The sequence below is a fragment of the Lichenostomus cassidix genome, chromosome 2 (genome assembly GCF_008360975.1).
Source record: "Lichenostomus cassidix isolate B80296 chromosome 2, HeHo_3.0, whole genome shotgun sequence".
Classification (NCBI taxonomy): Eukaryota; Metazoa; Chordata; class Aves; order Passeriformes; family Meliphagidae; genus Lichenostomus; species Lichenostomus cassidix.
The window spans coordinates 79,854,063-79,874,761 of NC_139482.1; the positions used below are offsets into that span (position 1 = coordinate 79,854,063).

Below are 20,699 nucleotides of genomic sequence, written 5' to 3' on the forward strand. Positions count from 1 at the left end.
CTCTCTATCGGTCTTGCAAGCACAGTTCTGTGCTGCATGCCACGGGCTCCATCAGTAACTATTTAATTACTATCTTATCTGCCATAACAAAAGGCTTTCAAGGCCTTTGGATTTATGTAAAGTATGAGTGGTTTTCAATGTCATGCAGTTGACAGATGTAGGCATGGTTTATGCCTATGGTTGCTGGTTCACTTTGCTCTTGGTTAGCTGTGAGTGCTCTTGTGGGAGATGTGTTCCACACATAGATACGTTGTGGTGGGAATCCTCTGCCCTTCCTCCTGTCTGGTGTAGGGCTGGCCAGGCAGAAGTCATGTTTTACTGAATTTACTTAGCAACCGTTACTCATTGCTTTTATATCCTATGTAGTGATATAGTGAGAGGGAGGATTTGTTTGGGGGTTTTCTACCTTTCTCAAGCTTCTGATAGGAAAATGGAAGACTGTGTTGGAGAGATGGACATCATCTTCTGAAGTCTTTTTTCTGAAATTTGATAGCGTGCTATGTGATGTGTTTTACACAGAGCATGCAGGTAGTGGTGGTTTATTTCTTTTCTTGATATAGTAGGATCTGGTATTTTTAAGATTGTGTGGACTTTTTCCCTTATGAAATTCAAGAGAGAGGGGAGGGGTGGTGGTGTTCAGGAATGCAGGAATGCTGTCCAACAGGACTGATCTGAAATGTTTGGAGGTTTTTTTCACCTTGCCCTTAAGCTATCCTATCTAATATGCAAAGCAGAAGCCAGGTAGAGAGGTTTATTTTTTACTTTATGATTTCATTCTATTTGACTGCTAATATCAATGTGATGATTAATTTAATACTACAAATCAAAAATATTTTCATTATCCTCTTTTCAATGCTGGTATTTTCATTATGATTTTCCTACTAAAATATGTAAGAAAATTTCTCATTTCTGTCACAGAATCATCAGAACACGTGTTATCATCTATGTTTCTGCAGAAATTACTTACCCTCATGCATCAGGCCTCATTTAGCATACAGTTGATAAGATTATCATCCTGTGCTTGGGTCCAGGTTCCTTCCTTGAGGGTGTCTGAACAAACTAATAAATTTAAAAAAAAAATACAGTGTTTATTAAATGTAGATTTTTTTACATTTAATGTTGTCCCTTAGTTGCAACACTTATCACCTCCTACTTGTTAGTCAGGATTAATGGGGCAGAGATACAGGTTACATGAGCTCAGATCATGCCTCCTGTGGAGTGACAGAATTAGTGACGGATCTAATAATGTGTAACCACTGCTTCAGATTCAACGTACTTGTTTGTCTCTTGCTTATGTTGTCAGTATCCTGGCTCCAGGGAACATTCTGCCTATTTATTCTGAGTAGTAAGTGGCAAACTGCTAATAAACCTCAGCAGTCACAGTGGCACTTCCCATGCCATCTGTAGAAGGAACATGTCATGTCATTAGGTCATTTAAAGAAAATATACTGGACTACAGTTTACATTGGTTCCATTGCACAATATGCTGGTAAATTTTCCCAGATTCACACAGAAAGAAATGATGTTTGTTTTCTAGTGTGCCCTGGAAGTGTTATTACCAAGTGCAGTAAGTACTGACAGTCAGTGGTAGGCAGTAATCTGCTTTTATACAGTTGGATGCAGCTCCCGGGGATGGTGAGCATCCCATGAAAGGGGAGAAGACCAACATGGTGACCCTGAGGAATGGAGTCGGAGTCAAAGTCAGTGGTATTTCAAGATTTTATTCCTGAGCCTGTTTTTGTATTGGGGTCTTTTGTTTGTATTTAATAGCCAGTACATCCCAGAAGGCCACTGCTTGCCCTGGCCATGTTTTGTGCCTTTCAGAATGCAGATCACCAACCCTTGCTTTCAAAATGCAAACCTGATTGTGGTAGTGTTCTGCAAAGCTTCCCTCCAAAGCAAGGCTCATAGCTGCAGCTCTCATCTTGCATCTCTTAGGAAACAAGCTAAAGTCGTGCATCTGAATCAGTTCTCCTTTCCTTTGTTTTTGTAAAGTCTTGTCGTGTGACAGCTACCCCAGCTGAATTCCTTCTTTCTGTCCTTTCTGGGGAAGGAAAGGTAGTTCCTGCAGCAGCCCCCTCAGTGATGAAAAGATTAGACTTGGTGGCAGGCATGAGGAAAAATAAAAGAAGTTCTTCATGCTTTTCCATCAGCCTTCCTGAGCTTAGGTGGCAGGAAGGTAATTATTTCTGTAGGGGTACCACAGCCTGGAGGAGATGCCGAGAAAATAGTAGCAAATGTCTGTTTTGGGAGCTAACATAATACCTTGAGCCTTTCCATCTCATGTTCATTGTGCATCCTGTCTGTATAAAAGTTGCTCTTGTTTGTTATTTTTAGAGAGGACACAAAGTTCCTGCCTTAGGAATTCATACAGGCTCTGACATCGCTGCCCCTAAACAGTCATCCACATTTGTCCTCGGAGCACTTCTCTGAGGTGGGGAAGTGTCATTATCTCTGTTGTACAGATGGGGAACTGAGCCCATCAAGTGTAAATGACCTGTCCAGAAATCTGGCAAGATGAAGGTGTGAATCACTCTGAGTAGGCAGTCAGCTGCAAGGGAAGAAATATGGCCAGGAGAGGTTTTTTAGCAGCTCAATTTGTCTGGCAGTAGTGAAGCATTCATTGCCTGCCCCAAGTACCGTGAAGCACTTGCCCAGCAGAGCAAAAGTTCTGATATTAGTTCCTTCCTCAAACATGCACTCTTTCTTCCTTCTTGTTGCTCTTTTCTAAGGAGATTATAACTTCAATTTCTGGCAATCTCAAGACTGGTTTTGGAAGGGTATTTAAACATGCAGACCAGCTTTCTATCCTAGCAGCTCCTTGGTTGTCAGGATTGCCTTCAGCCCCAGCTGTGGCTTGTCCTCTTTTCCAGAGATTTCTTTCTGCCATAATCTTTCCAAAGCAGTTTTTCAGTTTTTCCTTTATCTTGTTTTTCTCCTCCTCAATTGCAGAGGTCTTGGGCTAATACTGGAAAACCTTACCATGTGCAAATTTCTGCATTGCACAAACTTAACCTTACAGCAAACTGTTAGAGCTTCCAGGCTCTCTCATGTCAAGGAAATGGTTTCGGTGCTGGCTCCCATAGAGAAGCTCTGAGGGAAGTGTGCTGCCTGGCTGTTACGAAATTAAATGGTGTTAATGCCCAGGAAACACTTCCTAAGATATGGAAATATTATTCTTACAGAAACATTTCCACAGTTACAGGTTTTTACTAGAAGAACAAGGATAAAATTAGGTATACCCATGAATATATGCATTTGTGCAAAAGTGAAATACTCTGATAGATATAGAGATGTTGGCGTGGCCTGCAGCCTCTAGTAATTTCCAAAGGCTTAAGGAGAACCTGAATTGCAATACCTTGTTTCATGTAAGCTTTTAAATGAAAAGAAATAGGTGTAAGCTAAATGCACCATACTTAATTTAGCCATCTTTTCACCCCAGAGCTGTGCTACCAGTTTCCACAGTTGCACCTGCTAATGGGAAAAAATAAAAGCCTTCTATTTTAAAATAATTAAATGTTAACACTTTTCTAATAAATATAAATAGAGAAGAGCACAGTACAAAATTAGCACAGATCCTGCAGATGGTAGAAAGCAATGTTTTCACTTGGTAATAATGACAATGAGTAACTGATTTCTGATTCTCTTGCCTTTACTGAGTTAATTATGAACCCTTCCACAAAATTCTATTTTATCATTTTTTCTATTTGTTTTACTGTGAGGGGAAAAAAAGATTACATGGAAAAATCCAATGTTTTTAGCAAGGATAATAGAGGAATCCCATGGATGGCTTGTGCAGAAGGTGAGGTCAAGCAGCTGTTGCTAGATCCTTTCCAACCCAGGCCATTCTAGGATTCTGTGATTCAACCTAGATTTGCTCCTTCTTCCATCAGCTCAATTAGATAACTGGGTACCTGTCTCAGATAAAATGGTTTCAATTGCCATCTTCTCATTTTTGACAAACAAAATCTATCACACCTAGAAACACAGTTTCTGCCTATGAACAGTGAGGTAGCTGAATTAGCAAAAACTCCTTGTAAAGAGGGCCCTTGTATGACTGCATTACCTGTTTATGAACTGTAAATATACCATTTCTGATTGAAAGGTAAAAGTGGATAATCCACTTTTAGAAAGTACATGATGATAAAGAGCTACAGCTATAAATGTCAGGAGAAATTGTTTTTTCCTGTGCTAGCAGCCAGCCTCCTGCTTATTTTGGTTTACAATAAAGTGTCAGAGATTTAACTATTGTCTACTGAAAATATATATATTATAAAAATTAGCACATTAAAAAAATTTAAAAGCATAAACTATCTAACACTATACATATATACTATATATAGATAGGTGGCTATTGATTCTGTGTGTTTCATTCAGATTTTTATTCACAGAATCAAAAGACATATATTCTGTTCCTGCAAAACATTACAAGATGTTGTTTACAAAATGTTTCTTTCAAAGAAGCACTAGTTCTCCAAGTGTCTTTGGCCCACAGTCAAGCTGGACAGGAAAAGAATTTCATTCACTTCCCAGACTTTGGATTCCAGTATTCATTAATGTTGTCTTTAATTTCAGCTGTGGCCAGTTTGTGTTTTGGCTTGGTTGGTCCTATGTTGTCACCCCATGTTATGGAACATTATTTTGTAGTCCTGTTTCAGTTTAAGTGGATGCCATATGTTTATAACATGGGGTTTATAACCTTATTGATAGTCTCTCAGTGTCACTGAAAGCAATTACATGTTGTCTGCCTTATATCTGTCTGGTTTAAATTAACCACTGCAGGTGAAACCTCATTTTGATTGCATGCTGCTTCTTAGCATGTGCAAAATTTATTGGCAGATTGGTCAAGACACTGCAGAAAACCCTTCTGAGCCCTGTATCTGTCTTTGCTAAGCTTTGTAGTTGGAAGTTAGTGAGCCTGCAGTGATACATAAAGCATGTTTAAAGGGAGTAGTCCATTTAAATTGACCTTTTGGCTCATATCAGTGGAAGATTTAATTTGAGATTTTTCTTTTAGGTAGTTCTGGCCAGTTATTTAGAATTTTTAACTTCCTAATACAAGGGCAGTTCTTCTATTGGGGGTTCCCAAAGTCAAAATCACATACCTGCAATTGTTTCCTATTTGTAATGTTATTTTCTAATTGGACTTTGTAAGGTATTACACTTGTGATTTTTTTGTATAGTAAATCTTACCTAACAGTATTATGGCAAAGGGTTGACTGTTTAGGACTTAGGATCTTGAAGCAGTTTAATTTAATAATGTAATAGTTCCTTGCAAAAGTGCCCTTGACATTAGCTTAGTTACTGGAGTGTGTAAACACAGATGTGAAATTTTATTGTGATATAAACATTCATTTGGAGGTGGCACCTATTTGTAACCTTATTGCTCTCTGGAAATTTGATTTGAAAATGAGTAAAGATGATTTTCCAAGATGATTTTCCAGGATGTTTTTTCCAAAGACTTAAGTAAAGAAGAATCAAACTCTTCTATGAATTGCATTCTTACAGTATTTCACCTTGATGTAATTCTTAAAATCTCTATTATATCCCCTTTTCTTTGCATGTTTATATTGTGTTGTTCCAGCACTGCTCATACTAAGTATCCCATTTCTTAACTGTATTCAAGTTTTGTAATGGAGCAATGCACATATAAGGAAGCCTGACCAGTGAAAGGCCTAATTAATTAGCAGCTTTTGATGTGTAATGTAAAAAGATAGGTAGGAAGATAGATGTACAAAGTGGCTTGCTCTTGGAACCAAAGAGCTGATTTCAGCATTACATAAACTGAAAATTAGGTTGTAAAGATACATGTTTTAGGTTCAGATACATATCCTGCCTATCACATCTTTTCATACAGAAGACATAAAAAGCCATATATGTGTTTAAGTTGTCATGATGGCATAACCATGGTAAGGCTGCTGCTACAAGGTTGACATAACTTTGGTTCAATGTATGTTTAGCTAGGAGAATAAGATTCCCAAGTATCATTTGGGGCCCATAACTCCATGTAGTAAAACGAAATGGAGAGGTGGGATAAATGCAGAAAGTACACAGGTGCCTCTTAAGATGCAGCTCTGTGAATTAGCTTCTCCTCCGCCTCCACATCTGATCACTGCGTCCTGTAAGTCAAGGAAGTTAGAAAGGTTAAGCATGGAGTTGGATAACTGCTAGAACAGAACACTGCTTTCAGAAGGGATGGTTTTGATTTTGGCAGGAAAATACGTTCACTCATTTCTTGCTTAGTGTCTGCTTTGCACATAAGCAAATTCTCTTTAATTACTTTAAGTTAGTGTTTTGAGGAACTCTGCCAAGCACAGGGGCAGGTGACTTACAGACTTGAATTATTTTTCCACCAACAGAATTAGGGTAAGATTAATAAATTTCAAATCTACTTGCCTAGGCACTAAAGTTTGCTTGTATGTTTAAAATGCTTGTCATTCAAAATGGAGATTTGAAGGGTATTAGTTCTAATAAGTCTTTCCTACTCTTTAAATGGATGTAATTGCAAATGCAATGTCCTACCACAATTCATTTTAAAAGTTGATTAAATCTTATGAAATATTTTACTTCTAATTATGTGTTTCCAAAAGAAGTTGTTTTCAACATTAACAAGATTATTTGTGTAATGAAAATTCCTATCTGTTTACTCTGGATCGAAGCCAGTGTCCGAATGAGGAATTACATATTGTAGTTTGTTCAGTATTTCTTGTTTCAAGTACAAGAGCCTTTTCAGTTCCCAAAGGTTACATAATAATTTGACTCCCTCCTTTTGCCTGGGATACTTTAAAGCAAGGTATTCTCAGCCTCTGCCCTGAGTTTTGTGAACTATTGAGATTTTCCAAAAAAATGCCAAACTCCATCAAATCCCCTGCAAGTCTCATATTGCTGTTAAAACAATGTGTTTCATCTCACAGCCAAAACATTGCAAAGGCTAGTTTATAATTGCTTGTTGTTGCATCTAAAATCTTATGGGGGGAGAAGAGGAAAGCAAGGGTTTGTTTAACTCAGAAAAAACTACTTGTTACAGCTGTTAGTGGGCTGGTACTCTGTTTTTCCGCCCCAGTCATCAGTTACTTTAAGGTTTTACAGACTCTCCAAAAATCGCAATTGCATTATCATAAAATATGATATAAATAAATAATGATATAAAATATGGCAAGGCTCAGCTCTGTGTTGTACTTTACAGTGTGAATCTACTGTGTGGCAGAGTTTAAATTTTAGATTTTAGCTTCACCTACAGAAAATACTGCTGTCATTTCTAGAAATGTGGAAGTGATTTTCAAACAAATTCAGAGTAGGAATTTATTGGCATTTTGTAAAATCTTCATATGAAACCAGTGTGGAACCACTTACCAAAACACCAAATCCTAGTAGTCCTTTTCCTTGCAAAACAGGAAGGTAAAAGGTTGTACAGCTTACACCCAATGGTATTGGGAAACTGATTTTCAACCTATAGGCTGTGACATCTTCAAAAAATTCCAGAGTCATTCAAAACACATCCTATTTATAGTTCATATGTAAAATCAAATCTAAAAGTAATTTGATAAATTGTGTAATTTTTCTTCAGAAATTATGCTGTCTTATCAAATAATGCTTAGGCAAACAATGTTGACAGTTCAACTGGATCATTTTATACTATACCTATTACAATTTACAGTCTAATTATAAAACAATCTTTGCCCCCTTTCTCAATATGCTGTCACTATTTTGGCTCTGAAAATGGGAAAACCCACTGATAGAATCTGTTGTCTTCATGAAGAGTCATTTCAACTTCTTCTGAATCATCAGATTAACTTCTTCACCCCCTGCTGTTCTCAGTTAAATAAGGAGTGGTGTTAAAATAGATACTTTCTCAAATCTTATGCCCTGCTTTCTTAGCAACAGGCTGGGGCACTGATTTATCGTGTAAGGTGTTACATCCAAACAATTTTTATAGGTAGAAGGGAATGTACTGTTAAACAGCAATACAAAACCTTCCTCAGGTTTGTGGTGCCTGTTTTCCTGGAGGTGAGTGTGGGACAGGCAGGGCAAGTCACTGGGTGCCAAGGGCTTGGATGGGATCCCCCTGGTTGGGGAGTCCCCCTCCTCTCTCTTTGGGGTCTGCTTGGGGGTGGTTTCATCAGTTTTCCCATCATAGTCTGCTTCCTTCTCCCTGTTTCCCAGGGAAATTTACATTCACTTGTCCTGCGTTTACCATCCTCAGTACCAGCACAAAACCCAAGCTGGTCCCTTGTTTACTCTCCTTTTCACTCTAAATGGGAAGTGACTGTTTCTCCCTTGTAGAATCAGTGAGATGCTGATTTTCTTCTATGGAAAATTCATTCAAGTTTTGTCCATGTTTTGATTCATGAAGCAGTGAAACTGATTTCATAATTTGCTTTTTATTATACTACATAAATAATTTTGGGGTTTGGGGTGGTTTTTTTACACTTTGGTCAAATTTTAAATTTAAGAGGAAATATCAAACAAGGTAATCTGAATGATAAATAGAGGACATCTGTTGCGACATATGGCTTGACATAAGAGCTGCATTGAACTTTTTCAGCACGTAGTAATCCTTTGGAAAAATTCAGCTGGACATGTCATTTTGATGGGCCTGCCTGGATGATGGAGTATTAAAACACTTGCAGTTTAAAACCACTTTGTAGTTTGAAAGGTTTGAGATTTGCCGCACAAAATACTTAAATTTTATTTTAAAGATAGTTTTTTGTTTAGAAATGGATCTGAACATTTCACATTTTGTTTACAAAATCAAAGTTCGAGGGTATGGCGAAACACATTCATTCTATCATCAAATTGCTGTTTTTGCTATGCCCAGAAATATTTTTAAATTTATTTATTGTTCTTAGATTCAGAAGCCAACCTCCCTTCTTCCCTTCCAAATGTTCTTTTCAGTGCTCTCTTTTTCTTCGGTAACACTTTGGCCAGTAAATGTTTCTTTTTTTTTTTTTTTCTTTTTAAGCAGCTATGGGCTGAGCCTTTAATTTTGCACATTGGTTCTCTTTTATAAAAAGAGCTAACTTTCTAACTGCTTCCTATGAGAAAGGAGTTTCGTATTTAGAGCTGTAACTTAATGTTCAGCTTTAAGCATAACATTTTTATTCTGTGTCTCTCTATTAATTAGGGTCTAGATTTTGGGCGCTAGAAAAAGTGATTCTGTATTAGTACATGTGTAAGCACTGTAAAAAAATCTTGCCATTCATATGTGTCCATCCTTGTTAGATTCCCATGTTTTCTAATACAATATTTAATTTGGAATGGTGTTGCCATTAGTCATGTGTTAGGATAAATTTTTTTTTAAACCAGTTGATTTATTTTTTTCTGTGTTTCTGTCACTTAGAATGAATTGCTTTTAGTTTGGCTTCTGTGTTTTACAGGACCCATTTAGTTTCATCAGCTAGGAAAGCAAGTTAAGCAGGAACCACTGGTCTGTCCTCAGTAACCTAAGTCAACTCTTCTAGTATTTCCTCTGCCATTTCAGCATAAAAGCTAATCACTCTCTAACATTGTTGCCTGACACTTCTTCCCTTTGACAGTTCTGTGTTAATTTGAAGTGTACAACAGCAAGAGAGGAGCAACCTTAGGTCAAGATTCCATCCCATTGCATTTTTGTTAATGCAACAGCATTTGGGCAGAATTTGGTCTTAAGCAGCACTAAAATTGGTCCCTGCTTTTTCTTTTAATAAAACCCAAAATGTAATTTTGGAATGATAAGAGTGGTAATTGAGAAAGAAAGGGCTAGTTTTTCAGACAAAATGTTTATATTTTTTATACTGTATGTAGTCTTGTACTTTAATGTAGTCAAGATCAAGCTGTACTTTTTGTAATTAAACAAAAAAAACACACCATAATAATCCTTCTTCTCTGTGGAAGCTTTTCCTTTGTAAGGCTATGAGTGGCTGCAAATGGAAAAAAAATTATTGCTGCAGCTTTGCTTAGTGTTCCTTAAGCTCCTTCCTGCTTATGACTTTTACTGAAACTCAGTCTTTCTCAATGTGGACTTCTCTTACATCCACTTATACACAGATAGCAAACCACCTCTGTGTATGTAAATAAGTGAATTACAGGGAGGTATGCATAGGTATTCATTCACTAACCAGATAAAAAAATATTTCAATAAAATTGGTAAAAGTTTGCCATCTGTTATGCCGATTCTAAACTTACTTTCAGAGTGTGCTTTTAAGGATATTCGTTCTGAGCTGTGTATTGTTCAGGTGCCAGAATTCAAATCAGCTGCCTTTTCTTTCCGACAGAAAGTCTTGTTACTGAGCCAGTTCCTCACCTTGACGGTTTCGCTGGTTGTGAAGTCTTATTGCACTTTGTATTAAGAAGTGTTGTGGTTGATATTCAGCATCGCTGCAGCAGAACTGTGGAATCTGTCGGGAGCCACATCTGCTGCCAGGGAGCAGATCCAGCTCCACAGAGCAGCCTTGCAATTACAGGGGGGCTCTGAGCATCAGCCAGCAAATGACTTTTCTAGCACTTGGGAGCTTGGGGTAGAAGATGCTTTTCCTAAGGACTCCAGCAAAAGATCCCTTGTGCTTGGCTCATGTGCAAGGTATTTAGCGCTCAGATTTCAATCTTAATTGTCATGTTCATGAGGGAAACTCCCTGTAGTATTTCTGTGCCTTCAGCATATAAGCAAAAATGCCTGCCAATGCTCTGGTAGATTTTTGTGGGATGCAGTCTCTCAGCGCTGTCAAATGGTTTTCTGCATCACTCCATGATCTAACTATCAAACTATGATGGAAAAGGAAAACCTGGATGCATTGGAATACTTTGGGATTTTTATTTTTACAGAGAATATGAAATAAGCAAAATCTTGAAATAATTTAAAGTTGACTTAAACATCTCATATTGAGAAGAATCAAAGTCTTGTTTCTCCTAATAGTATTTGTTTACTTACAATCTTTTTACCAAAAAATTTATTTGTGAAAGTACATCTTTTGCACCACAATGAAAAAAAAAATACATAGTGGCAGTGTGGCAGGGGCAATGTTTTTTGGAAAAGATGACTTTTCCACTTTTTTGGTTTCCTTTTATATTCGTAGTCTAAGTTATTCTAAGAGGTTTGTTTATATATATGTATATAAAAGTAATAATTTGAGGTAACATGAAATGATGAACTAAATATTTAGTTAGACTTCCCTGATTTTGCACATTCTCTTGCTATGATGGTATTTTTTGCATAGGCATATATGATCTCTCTTTTCTTAGCTTTGACTGGAGTAAGGATAGCATGTGACTTACCAGGTCTTCAGTTATATCTGACTATAGATCCACATATACCAGTTCTAACTAAAACACCAGCAGAAAAATGCGTTGAAGTCTTTGATCGGCATGAATTTGAACTCCTGCGTGATTCAGAAATTATGGGGGTTTCATTCAGACTGCTCCATTAAATTGAGCAACCTCCTGACCATAGCAGTTGCATGTCCTCAAATAAGCTGGTCCAGAAAATGCAACTTGATGCAGTAAGATTTCCAGAGCAAGCATTCCTGTAGTCTCCTCTAAGAATCCTTCCTCTGATGTCTACTAGACTGATACTAAGACCCAAAATTCATCTTCTAACTGGAACCAACTGAATATTTTCAATACCAGTTTCTCCTCAGTTTTAAACTTAAATTGAGATTGCAAGATACTTGTCCACTGTATTTCAGTTTGTTACATGTAAGGGTGAAAAACTTCAGTGTGCAAAAAGACATGTTCAGTCTGGTGTATCTATTTTTGTCTTTCTGCAAGTCTTCTGCTACAACCAAAAGTGATCTGCAAGTGGGGACACAAAATGCTTAATCTGAAAGCCTCTGAGCTTTAAAAGCAAGAAGGAGGTAAGATATGAATGCAAGTGATTAAGAGATGTTCAACACTGATTAGTTCTTTATTTCATATCTCTCACAAGAGTCATGCTGCAGAAGGTAGACTGTTGAGTTGGACTGTTGTGTTGTTGGGTGGGTCCCACTTTTTGTCATCAGTCACAGGTGAGTCCAGTCCCTTACCTTCCTGTGGACAGCTGGTGACAATGCAAATTCTTCAGGGGTCAGTCAAGGCACCTCTGAGGCTATTGCACACTTGCTTGTTGTGCTTGGAAACCCAGCTCAGTCAGGGCTTTCAGAGTAAGGTGTCAAATGGCCTCAGAAACCAGCTTCTTACAGTAGTCTTAAAGGGCATGTCATGCACACAAGCTTGGAAAATATGTTCAGGATCACATGGTGGAACTGTAGCTCCTTAATGGAAGGTGCCTCAGGTAAAAGATTTATTGTCATACTCCCTTGCAAAGTCAAGGCAATGGATCATCTCAGACCCCACGTAAATCTAGCTCCAGGTCATCCTCAGCAAAAACAATGAGAAGTGAATTACCAATGCCCTATCATAATTGCAGATCCTTAATTATGAAGGTTACAAGGAGGCATGTAGAATGCCAGCCTCAGCACGTAGCAAGCAGACTGTACTGCTTGTGAGAAAAATGTTAACTTGTCAGTAGAAAATTTTTTGTTCATGTAGTTGGTAGTATTCAGTCCTACAATTAGATAAAACTCATTGTTCTGGGGTGAAAGAAGATTATCTCACTCCTTAAAACTGTGAGGAACAAAAACTTCAAAGAAAGCATCAGGCTTACTTGGCAGTGCTTCTGCCTTGACTTAAATGTTGCTTGCTTCTGCCTTGACTTGAAATCATTTTAGGAGAAGGTGCAATAGCTATTTTGGTCTGGTGATCCCATCATCCTTACTCTGAAGGTTTAATTTCCAGTTAGAGAAACCAGAGAGAAGGAGGACTTAAAAAATATTTCTACACTCAACTATTGCTGATGTTTATGTGAGTTTACTTTCAATTAGCAAGAACCTGAAGTGTGTAGAAAATACTGTTGACATATACGTTTTAAAGCATTTTTCTAGACAGGACTCTTATGTTTGCTTCTTTTGTATTCTTTTCTGCTTTTCCAGTTCATGACTAGTTCTTGAAGCCCAAAGTATTGTTTTTTTGCCATCAAAACACTCTCTACGGCTTCACTTTCAAAATAAGATTTCTTCACAAAGTTAAAGCACATTGTCTTGCATAAGAGCTAAGTTGAACCTTAAAGGGGGAAAGATTTGCATTTTGATTCTCTTTTGTACCATGCACATCATTTACACCTGTCTACACAAATGCAAAAAAAAAAAAAGGCAACCACATTGTTGTTTTTACTGTCTAAACCCAGCAAAATGCTAGGTATTTCAAGGATAGTAGATGTGCAATTAAAGCTTGCCAAGAATACATAGAAAAGCAAGTATAAATATGCTTATGAAGGTCTTCATTCCTTTAAATATGGAATTCCTTTTCATTAAGACATTGAGAACAGAATTCAAACAAAGACTCTTCTACCTTTAAAGTAGCAATTCTTAAATGAAAAAAAACCGAACATCATTCTTATTTCTGCTTTTGTTTTGTTTTTTTTTTTTTTTTGGTCTGTAGCTAAAGTCTGCCTCATGCAGATAATTCTAATGGGTTTTTTTCTAGTATACTGATCAGAATTTTATATTAAACTGTGTAACTGCCTTTGCAGACAGTTCAATGAAGAATAATTTAAACATGAAATTGTATAACTGAAACAGTCTCCCCATAGAGGTAATTAATTTTAAAGGAAAACCCAAAAATGTAGGTTGAATGCTGTTAATTACACCGCTCTGTCAAAGCGCAGAATGCTAAGGAAAGCCTTGAGCAAGTAGTGTTCTTGCTGCTTATATTTATAAATGTCTGAGTCTATGTTCCTGAGGCCTTCCTTCAACATCTTCCTCCCACACCATTCACTTGGATTTTTTGTAGTGTTCATACTTGTAACCTCATATATATATAATGATGATGATAGTGATAATTTTTCTCTTTTGGTTGAAAACTTTAATAGACATCAAATCAAAACTCAATTTTGCTGCTCAAGGTCAGATGTGGAGCCAGGCTAGTATCCTTTGGGAAGGAGAGCAGGGAGGAGTAGGATTGGATTCTAGAGAAGGGGACATGTGTTGGCAAGGGGAGGGGTGTGGTGAGGAAGGATTGCTCTTCCAGCTGCTCCTGGGAGTGTCCTGGGCTAAAATAAAGACCACGGGTTTTCAGAGTGGTGAATTGTCCTCCTGCTTCCCCCAGCACTAAGAGCTGCCCAGCAGCAGCAGGCTCTTGGCACAGCACAAAAGTCCATGTGTGCTTTTCCAGCAAATACACAAATATATAAATATGGGAATGGAAAGCAGGGTGTCTTTTGCTCCTAGAGATTTTTCGCTTGCTTTCTATGTGGCACAATTGCAGTGACCTAGACTCTTTGCAGCTATGCTTAGAAAACTTTGGCTCTGGATTTCTCTTTCCTTTCTTTGGCACATTATGAATTGCAACAGAAGGAATCGTGGCTTTTTTAGACTCCAGTAAATCTCCTTGTTAGTTGCACCATTAAGTTTGCTGTTTTCACGTAGAAATCACAGTATTCTGCAACTTTGTATAGTTAAATATTTACAAAATATAAAATTACTTGCTGAAGTCTGGGATAATACTACTGTATCAGGTTGTGGAGAGGAAGTCTTTTTGCTTGTAGTACCAACTAGCCTAGACAGTTAACTTCCATTACAGTGAAGATCACAGGGCTGAGGTTTTGTTCTCTCAATGTGTATCTATCAACAGTGAAAATTTTAGTGTAAATCGGAACCTGTTTTCTGCTACTTGTGTTTATTAATTTTATTTAGAAGGAAGATATCTGAAGACCAAGCCCTAAAAAATTCTTTGTAATACTCCTTCATTCCATGTGTTCTTCGCAGCCTGTGTAGGCCTAGATCATAACCAGCTGCTCAGCTTTTAGGCAGAGCTCTGAGAAATTTCCAGTGTTGCTGTGACTACGTGTTTTGTATTCAAAGCTGTATTCCCACTGCAAAAGTGTGCAGGTGTCATTCAGCCCCATCTACAATGTAACCAGTTTCATTCTTGACAGAAACAGCTAAATTAAGCACACCAATGTTGTGAAATATGTTGGTTTGGATTGGGATTTTTTTAAACAAAAAAAAAATCAAACTTATTTTGGAGAAGTGTTAATTATTAGTAATTTTGCTTTTTGTAGGAGTTCTTTGGAATCTATCCTCCTGTGATGCACTGAAAATGCCAATCATCCAGGATGCCCTTGCAGTGTTGACCAATGCAGTGATCATCCCTCACTCTGGATGGGAAAACTCTCCACTCCAGGATGATCATAAAATACAACTCCATTCATCACAGGTGCTGCGCAATGCCACTGGGTGCCTAAGGTGAGTGCTTCAAAACCTTTGCTTTACCTTGATCATCTTGCTTTTGTTTGAATTGGTATTTCTCATTCTTAGGCATCTGTAAACTAAATAATTGGTTTTTCTGTTAGCAAAGACCATGACTTTTCAGTGATGTACACTTAAAGTTGGAAATTAATGAGAAAACAAGCTTCAGGTCACTCAAAAACAACCTTTAGAAAGGCTGTTGGGTTTTTTTGTTTTTCTTTTCTTAGCTGCTTTCATCCAAGCTTGTATATTGCATATATTTTCTCCCATGTAAATTTGTCCTGTTTCCCCAATTGCTTAAATTAAGTTGATATGTTCTCAGTATTACATCCAATTTAATCAGTACAAAACATAATGAAAATGTTCACAAAAAGTTGCATGTCTGCAAGGTTCCAGATGCCATTGCTGGAGTTATGATAAATATACAAAGTAGATTTGTTATGCTCTGTGAAGATGAGAAATTAATTTCAGTAAGAGACCAACGAATTTAACATTTTTCAACCAAGAGACCTAAATAGATCTTTAAGAAGTATCAGAACACTTTATGTTCATGTTTCTATGCCAAACTTGTATATGCAATGCAAAGGTGCGTGTGTATAAATATGTGCAATTTGATCTGTCCATTCCTAAAAGTCACTGCAGATGTGAGAATGAAAGTAGAATGAGTAAGAAGGCTTACAGTTCTGACAGAATCTTACTAAAGGATTCAGTCATAGCAATTTCTGAATTCCAATGCATATCATTTTCATTAAATATTTTAAGATAATATGCAAGTTCTTTTAAGCATAGATTCCTTTTTCTCCAGGTATATTGGAGAAAATAATTGGTAATCTATCCCAGAGACATATATTAGTTAATATTTTTACATACATTGTGGAAAATAACACAGTGAGTAGTATGTATCAGTTATGCAGTCTATGTTGTATGCTGCATCCAAAGCAGATATACATTAAAGAGCTAAACAAAAAAGAAAATTGATAGGAGGCAAAGTAAAATAGTGGTTTTCTACATATCTGTAGCAAGCACCTTTTTGTCTTTCTGCTCTTTCATCAAATGAAATGTCTCCCTTCCAAAGTTATATTTGAAAAGTTTAAGGGTAAAAATAATAAATATTATTGACAGTTTATATGAAACCAGAAGAGAATGAAAGAAGGTATTAACTTCCATTTTTAAAATATGGATTTAAATGCAGTCTTGCAGTATTGGACTTTAATGCAGTTGTGATTATGTGAATACCAGCTATCTTGGGGTATATGACTGAAGCCAGGCATTCATACCTGAGTTGTTTTGACTTTGAAAAGAGTTTATGGTATAATTGTGCTCCATTGCATTCAATTCACTAGGAAAAAAAAACTTGCTGTAATGGCCGTGACAGAAGGTGTTTCATGAAGATCTGTACTATGTTAAAAGTCTCACATTTCCAGTATTTAATGTGTCTCAGTTAAAGAGCTGCCTCTGCAAGAAGCATCTGTTATAAATTGGGGGCTTCTCAGTGTCCCTTCTCTGAACAAGCATGTCCAGTGTTGATCTCCCCTCACCATAAGCTCCATCTTCCTGTTAATTTTTTTCGACTGCTTCTCAGGGACTGGTGCTCATCCCTGATCCTGCAAACTTCTGTTTTTCCTACCTCTTAGTTGATGGAATCATTGCACACTGGTCTTGAAATCTTTCTTCTTTCTTTTTTTTTTTTTTCTTGTGAGTGTATGTGCACGCCCATTTGCAAACTGATGTGAGCTTACTGTAGCCTGCATTCTGGGTCAGCCTGAGGACTTGGGGCCACGTGAGAAGGGTATGTTGCCTGATCTAATACACACTGCTTTGCAGCAAGGCTTACTACAAGCGCTTGGTGGTATGCTGTCATAGCAGAATGGCTTCTGGTCAGCTCGTGCAAAATAAGCTCATATCTGCCTGCAAAAGACTGTGCATACTATAACTCTTGAATCCTTCCCAGGTAGCTGTAGCAGCAGCTCAGATGGCTGTCCTGAGCAGGTTGGTCTTCCTTCTAAACCCAGGCCCTTCAATCATAGTATGGCTTTTTAATATCTTTCTGATATCAAACCCTCACTATTTCCCAAACGCATCTTTCTATCCTCTCTAATGGCTTCAGATATTTTTTGGCCTCCATCCATCTTCTTCAGTTAGTTTCATCCCACTGAGTCTGTGTGGATGCTCTTTGGCAGAACGAGAACATTTGGGGAGGGTTGAAACTTACTTCTAATTCACACCAGCAGGAACTTTCTTGCTTACTTTTCCCCCACTGTTGAAAATATCTCTCTCTGTGCAAAATGGCAAGCTTGAGATTGTGCAAGAGAGAAAAGTGCAAGCTGACCTCTGAGATGGTAACTGAATTCTTCTGTTGAACTCATGTAATGTAATGGGACTGTAGGCTGGAGGAAACAGCAAGTGTCAGAATGAAAATGTTAGAAAATTCTGTGAAGATGATTGGAGTCTTGCATGTTCAGGTACTACCTTAGCAGGCATTCCCGAAATACCCACCACCCTCAATAAACTGAACAGCTTTCACACTTTCCACCTGGGACTAGTTACAAGCCTTGTATTTCCATTTCAAGATCTCACTGGACAAGGGAGGTAAATCAAGAAGATGTAATGTGGTTACTGGCTGAGGTAGTGCTGTGCATATCTGCTAAATGGAAAATCCATTGTCATCTTCCATGGGAGAGTTTAATCTAAGACTCTGGTTTGGTTGTCCTCTGCTGTTTTCTTTTTCTGCTTTTGCTAGAGCTCATTTTGAGGGGACATTGTTAAAATTCAGTTGCATCAGGATTATCAGTGACAATGCTCAGTACCAGAGGAAGAGTAGTGGTGTTCAGGATACTTGACAAATACTTCTGAATGTGTAATGTTAGCAGATTTTAGAGACATCAGGTTGTATTACATAGGTTTAATGCCAACAAATATGCCAGGAGGACTTGGGTTTGGGGTTTTTTTCAGTCTTCTGTGACTTTGGTTGTCTGATCTATTCACTGCTGAAAACTTTAAATAATATCTAAGAGGTGCTGTAATATAATCCATCCCATATACAATGCTCATCAGTAGTTTGCAATGGCCATTATATTGAAATAGTCAGATCTTTGTTTTTGTTTTTATCACTACAGTATATGAATTTTTATTCTTTCTGATGATCTTTGCTTTTCTCAGTTTCTTGATGAGACTTTTATATACTTTTTCAATTAAAAAGTTGTTTATTAACTACAATTTTAGTGCTCATGTCTGCTAATTTTTTGTCCTTCTTAACCAAGTTCTTAAGTCTGTAATTCCAGTCACCCAGTAATAAAGCTGAAGTCATGTAAAATACAGCAGCAATATTAGGCCTTCTTTTCCTGTTATGTTCTGTTTTCCTCAAAGATGTTATTTACCAACTTCACTTTGCATACTTTCCTGATTTGAAAAAAGAAAGTTGTTTTAATAGGATATTGTACTAATTAATTTTACATAACTAGAACACTTTGAAATTGTTTCAATAATTTAAAGATCTAAATATAGCATTATAGCTATCACTTACAAATTTCGTCTAAATATTCATCTGTCATAAATTGCCAGATTTCAGTGTGACATGTGTTGGAGTAATCACCCAATTTAGTTGCCTCCCCACTGCGATATTAGTACCTTACCTCATTAAGCTCTGGCAAAGTTTGACTTCTTTTTTTCCTTTTGTAGTTCAGCTGTTACTCTTTTATTTCTGTTAGGGAAATATTGTATCTTTGATTTATAGTTTCTGATCTGTTAAACTTATTAGAGATAGTCAGGTGAAAACTGAATTTGTAATCCCAGTTGTTTATGCGAGGCAGTTGCAATCCTCAATCTGGAATTTAAAAATCAACAGGAGACACATTGCATAATGTTGCCTAACCTGAAACTTCAAGCTTACTTATTACAAAACTACAGATCCCCCTCCAGAGATTTATTTTTAAAAAATCACAGACAAAAAAAACCTTTTCAAGAATTTTTGCCTCATGTACAATCTGGAACCTTGTTTTTCTATTACTTTAAGATGAACTTAAATTAGTAGAATATTATCTGAGGATATTAAAGAATTCTAAGATATTACTGTTTTAAAATTCTATTCTGAGTTTAGATACAAAATCATAAAATGCATTTTCTTTCTTCTATGTTCTATTTAATCTTTCATTGTACACTGAAGATACAGGGGCAATTGTGAAAATCAAAGACCTGATAAAATACTTACCTTCATCCCATTATTTGATGAGAAATTGTATGGGAGTGTCATTCAAGTAGTTATTTATTTAGAAAGCCCTGTATCTTTCCAGTTTTCATACTTCATACTTTCTTACTGGTAAAACTTTTAACAAAATACCTTTAGTTATTTTTCAACTGAATAAATATGTAACAAGCTCTCAAAGTAGAACACAGGGGAAAACTGCATTTGAAGCATGAATTGGATGTAACTGACCCAGTAGTGTTTTCTGGGTAGATCAGCTTCTGGAAAAAACGAATTGCCTTGTTAAAACAATTTGTGTTAGCTGTGAAGCCTGAGTATCAAATGTTTTCAACTGTTTTGCAGGTGAATATTGTATTTCACAGACATTCACATCCAATGCATTTATCTCACTGCCTTATTTGTCTTCTCCTCCAATTCTCTTGTAAGCATCCAAAGTCTATTGACTCCTAGGGAACTTCTGCACTCTGTTTTCGATAGAACATTCTGCTGCATACTGACAAAATCAAATGTGGGAACAGCATAAAATAAATGGCACAGGCTGCATTATTCGTCATCCGTTTAGTGTCTAAAGAAACTTACCTATGTAGACACATGTATGTCAGCCATGTTTCTGAAGAGACTGAAATGATACATGTATGAATGTGCATATGTGTGGTGTGTTTATGTTATGTACATTCAGATACAGAGGGGCTGATTATGGAAGCTGTAATACGTTTCTGTCTTTACTGATTGGTGCAAGCTCTGAGCTCTGCTGTTGAGTATAAATGGAGTTGGCTTCTTACAGTAGGACCAGAATCATTGCTGCTGATTTTGTGATTCTCCTCCTGTTAACAAAATGTCACATTTATCCATCCCTGTTGATGCTGTGGTGGATATAGAGATTTTGGACTTAGCAACCCATCTCAGTACTTCCCGTGCTTTTCTAGAACCCAGGAGCTCTTCTCAGGCTCTGACCTTGCAATTTTGTCCATCAGATAACCAAAAGCCCTTGTTTTCTGTCAGAAAGAAACCCGTCAGAATGCAAAGTTAGGACAAAACTCAAACGAATTGTGTATTTCCAAAGACAGCCTACTCAAGGGAGGGACTTGCCCTACAAGCAGTTCCAGCAAGCAAGAGGTATGGGAGGGAGAAAACTACCTAGAAGGGACACTGACACAGGTTTGTCTACTTGTGGAGAGGATAATTTCCAAATCCAAGCTTGCAATTTTTCCTCCTCTTAATGTCTTCAAATCCAATCCTAT

General features: G+C 37.2%; 1 protein-coding gene across 5 annotated transcripts in view; it reads left to right on the forward strand.

Annotated features, from left to right (window-relative positions):
• CTNND2 (catenin delta 2) overlaps window positions 1–20,699 on the forward strand; it is a 638,189-nt gene that overhangs the window by 495,557 nt on the left and 121,933 nt on the right. For all 5 annotated transcript variants that reach the window (XM_085052133.1, XM_085052132.1, XM_085052134.1 and 2 more), the window contains one exon: window positions 15,071–15,254. In XM_085052133.1, the coding sequence (XP_084908259.1) occupies window positions 15,071–15,254 (184 nt within the window). The remainder of the gene's footprint in view (window positions 1–15,070; window positions 15,255–20,699) is intronic.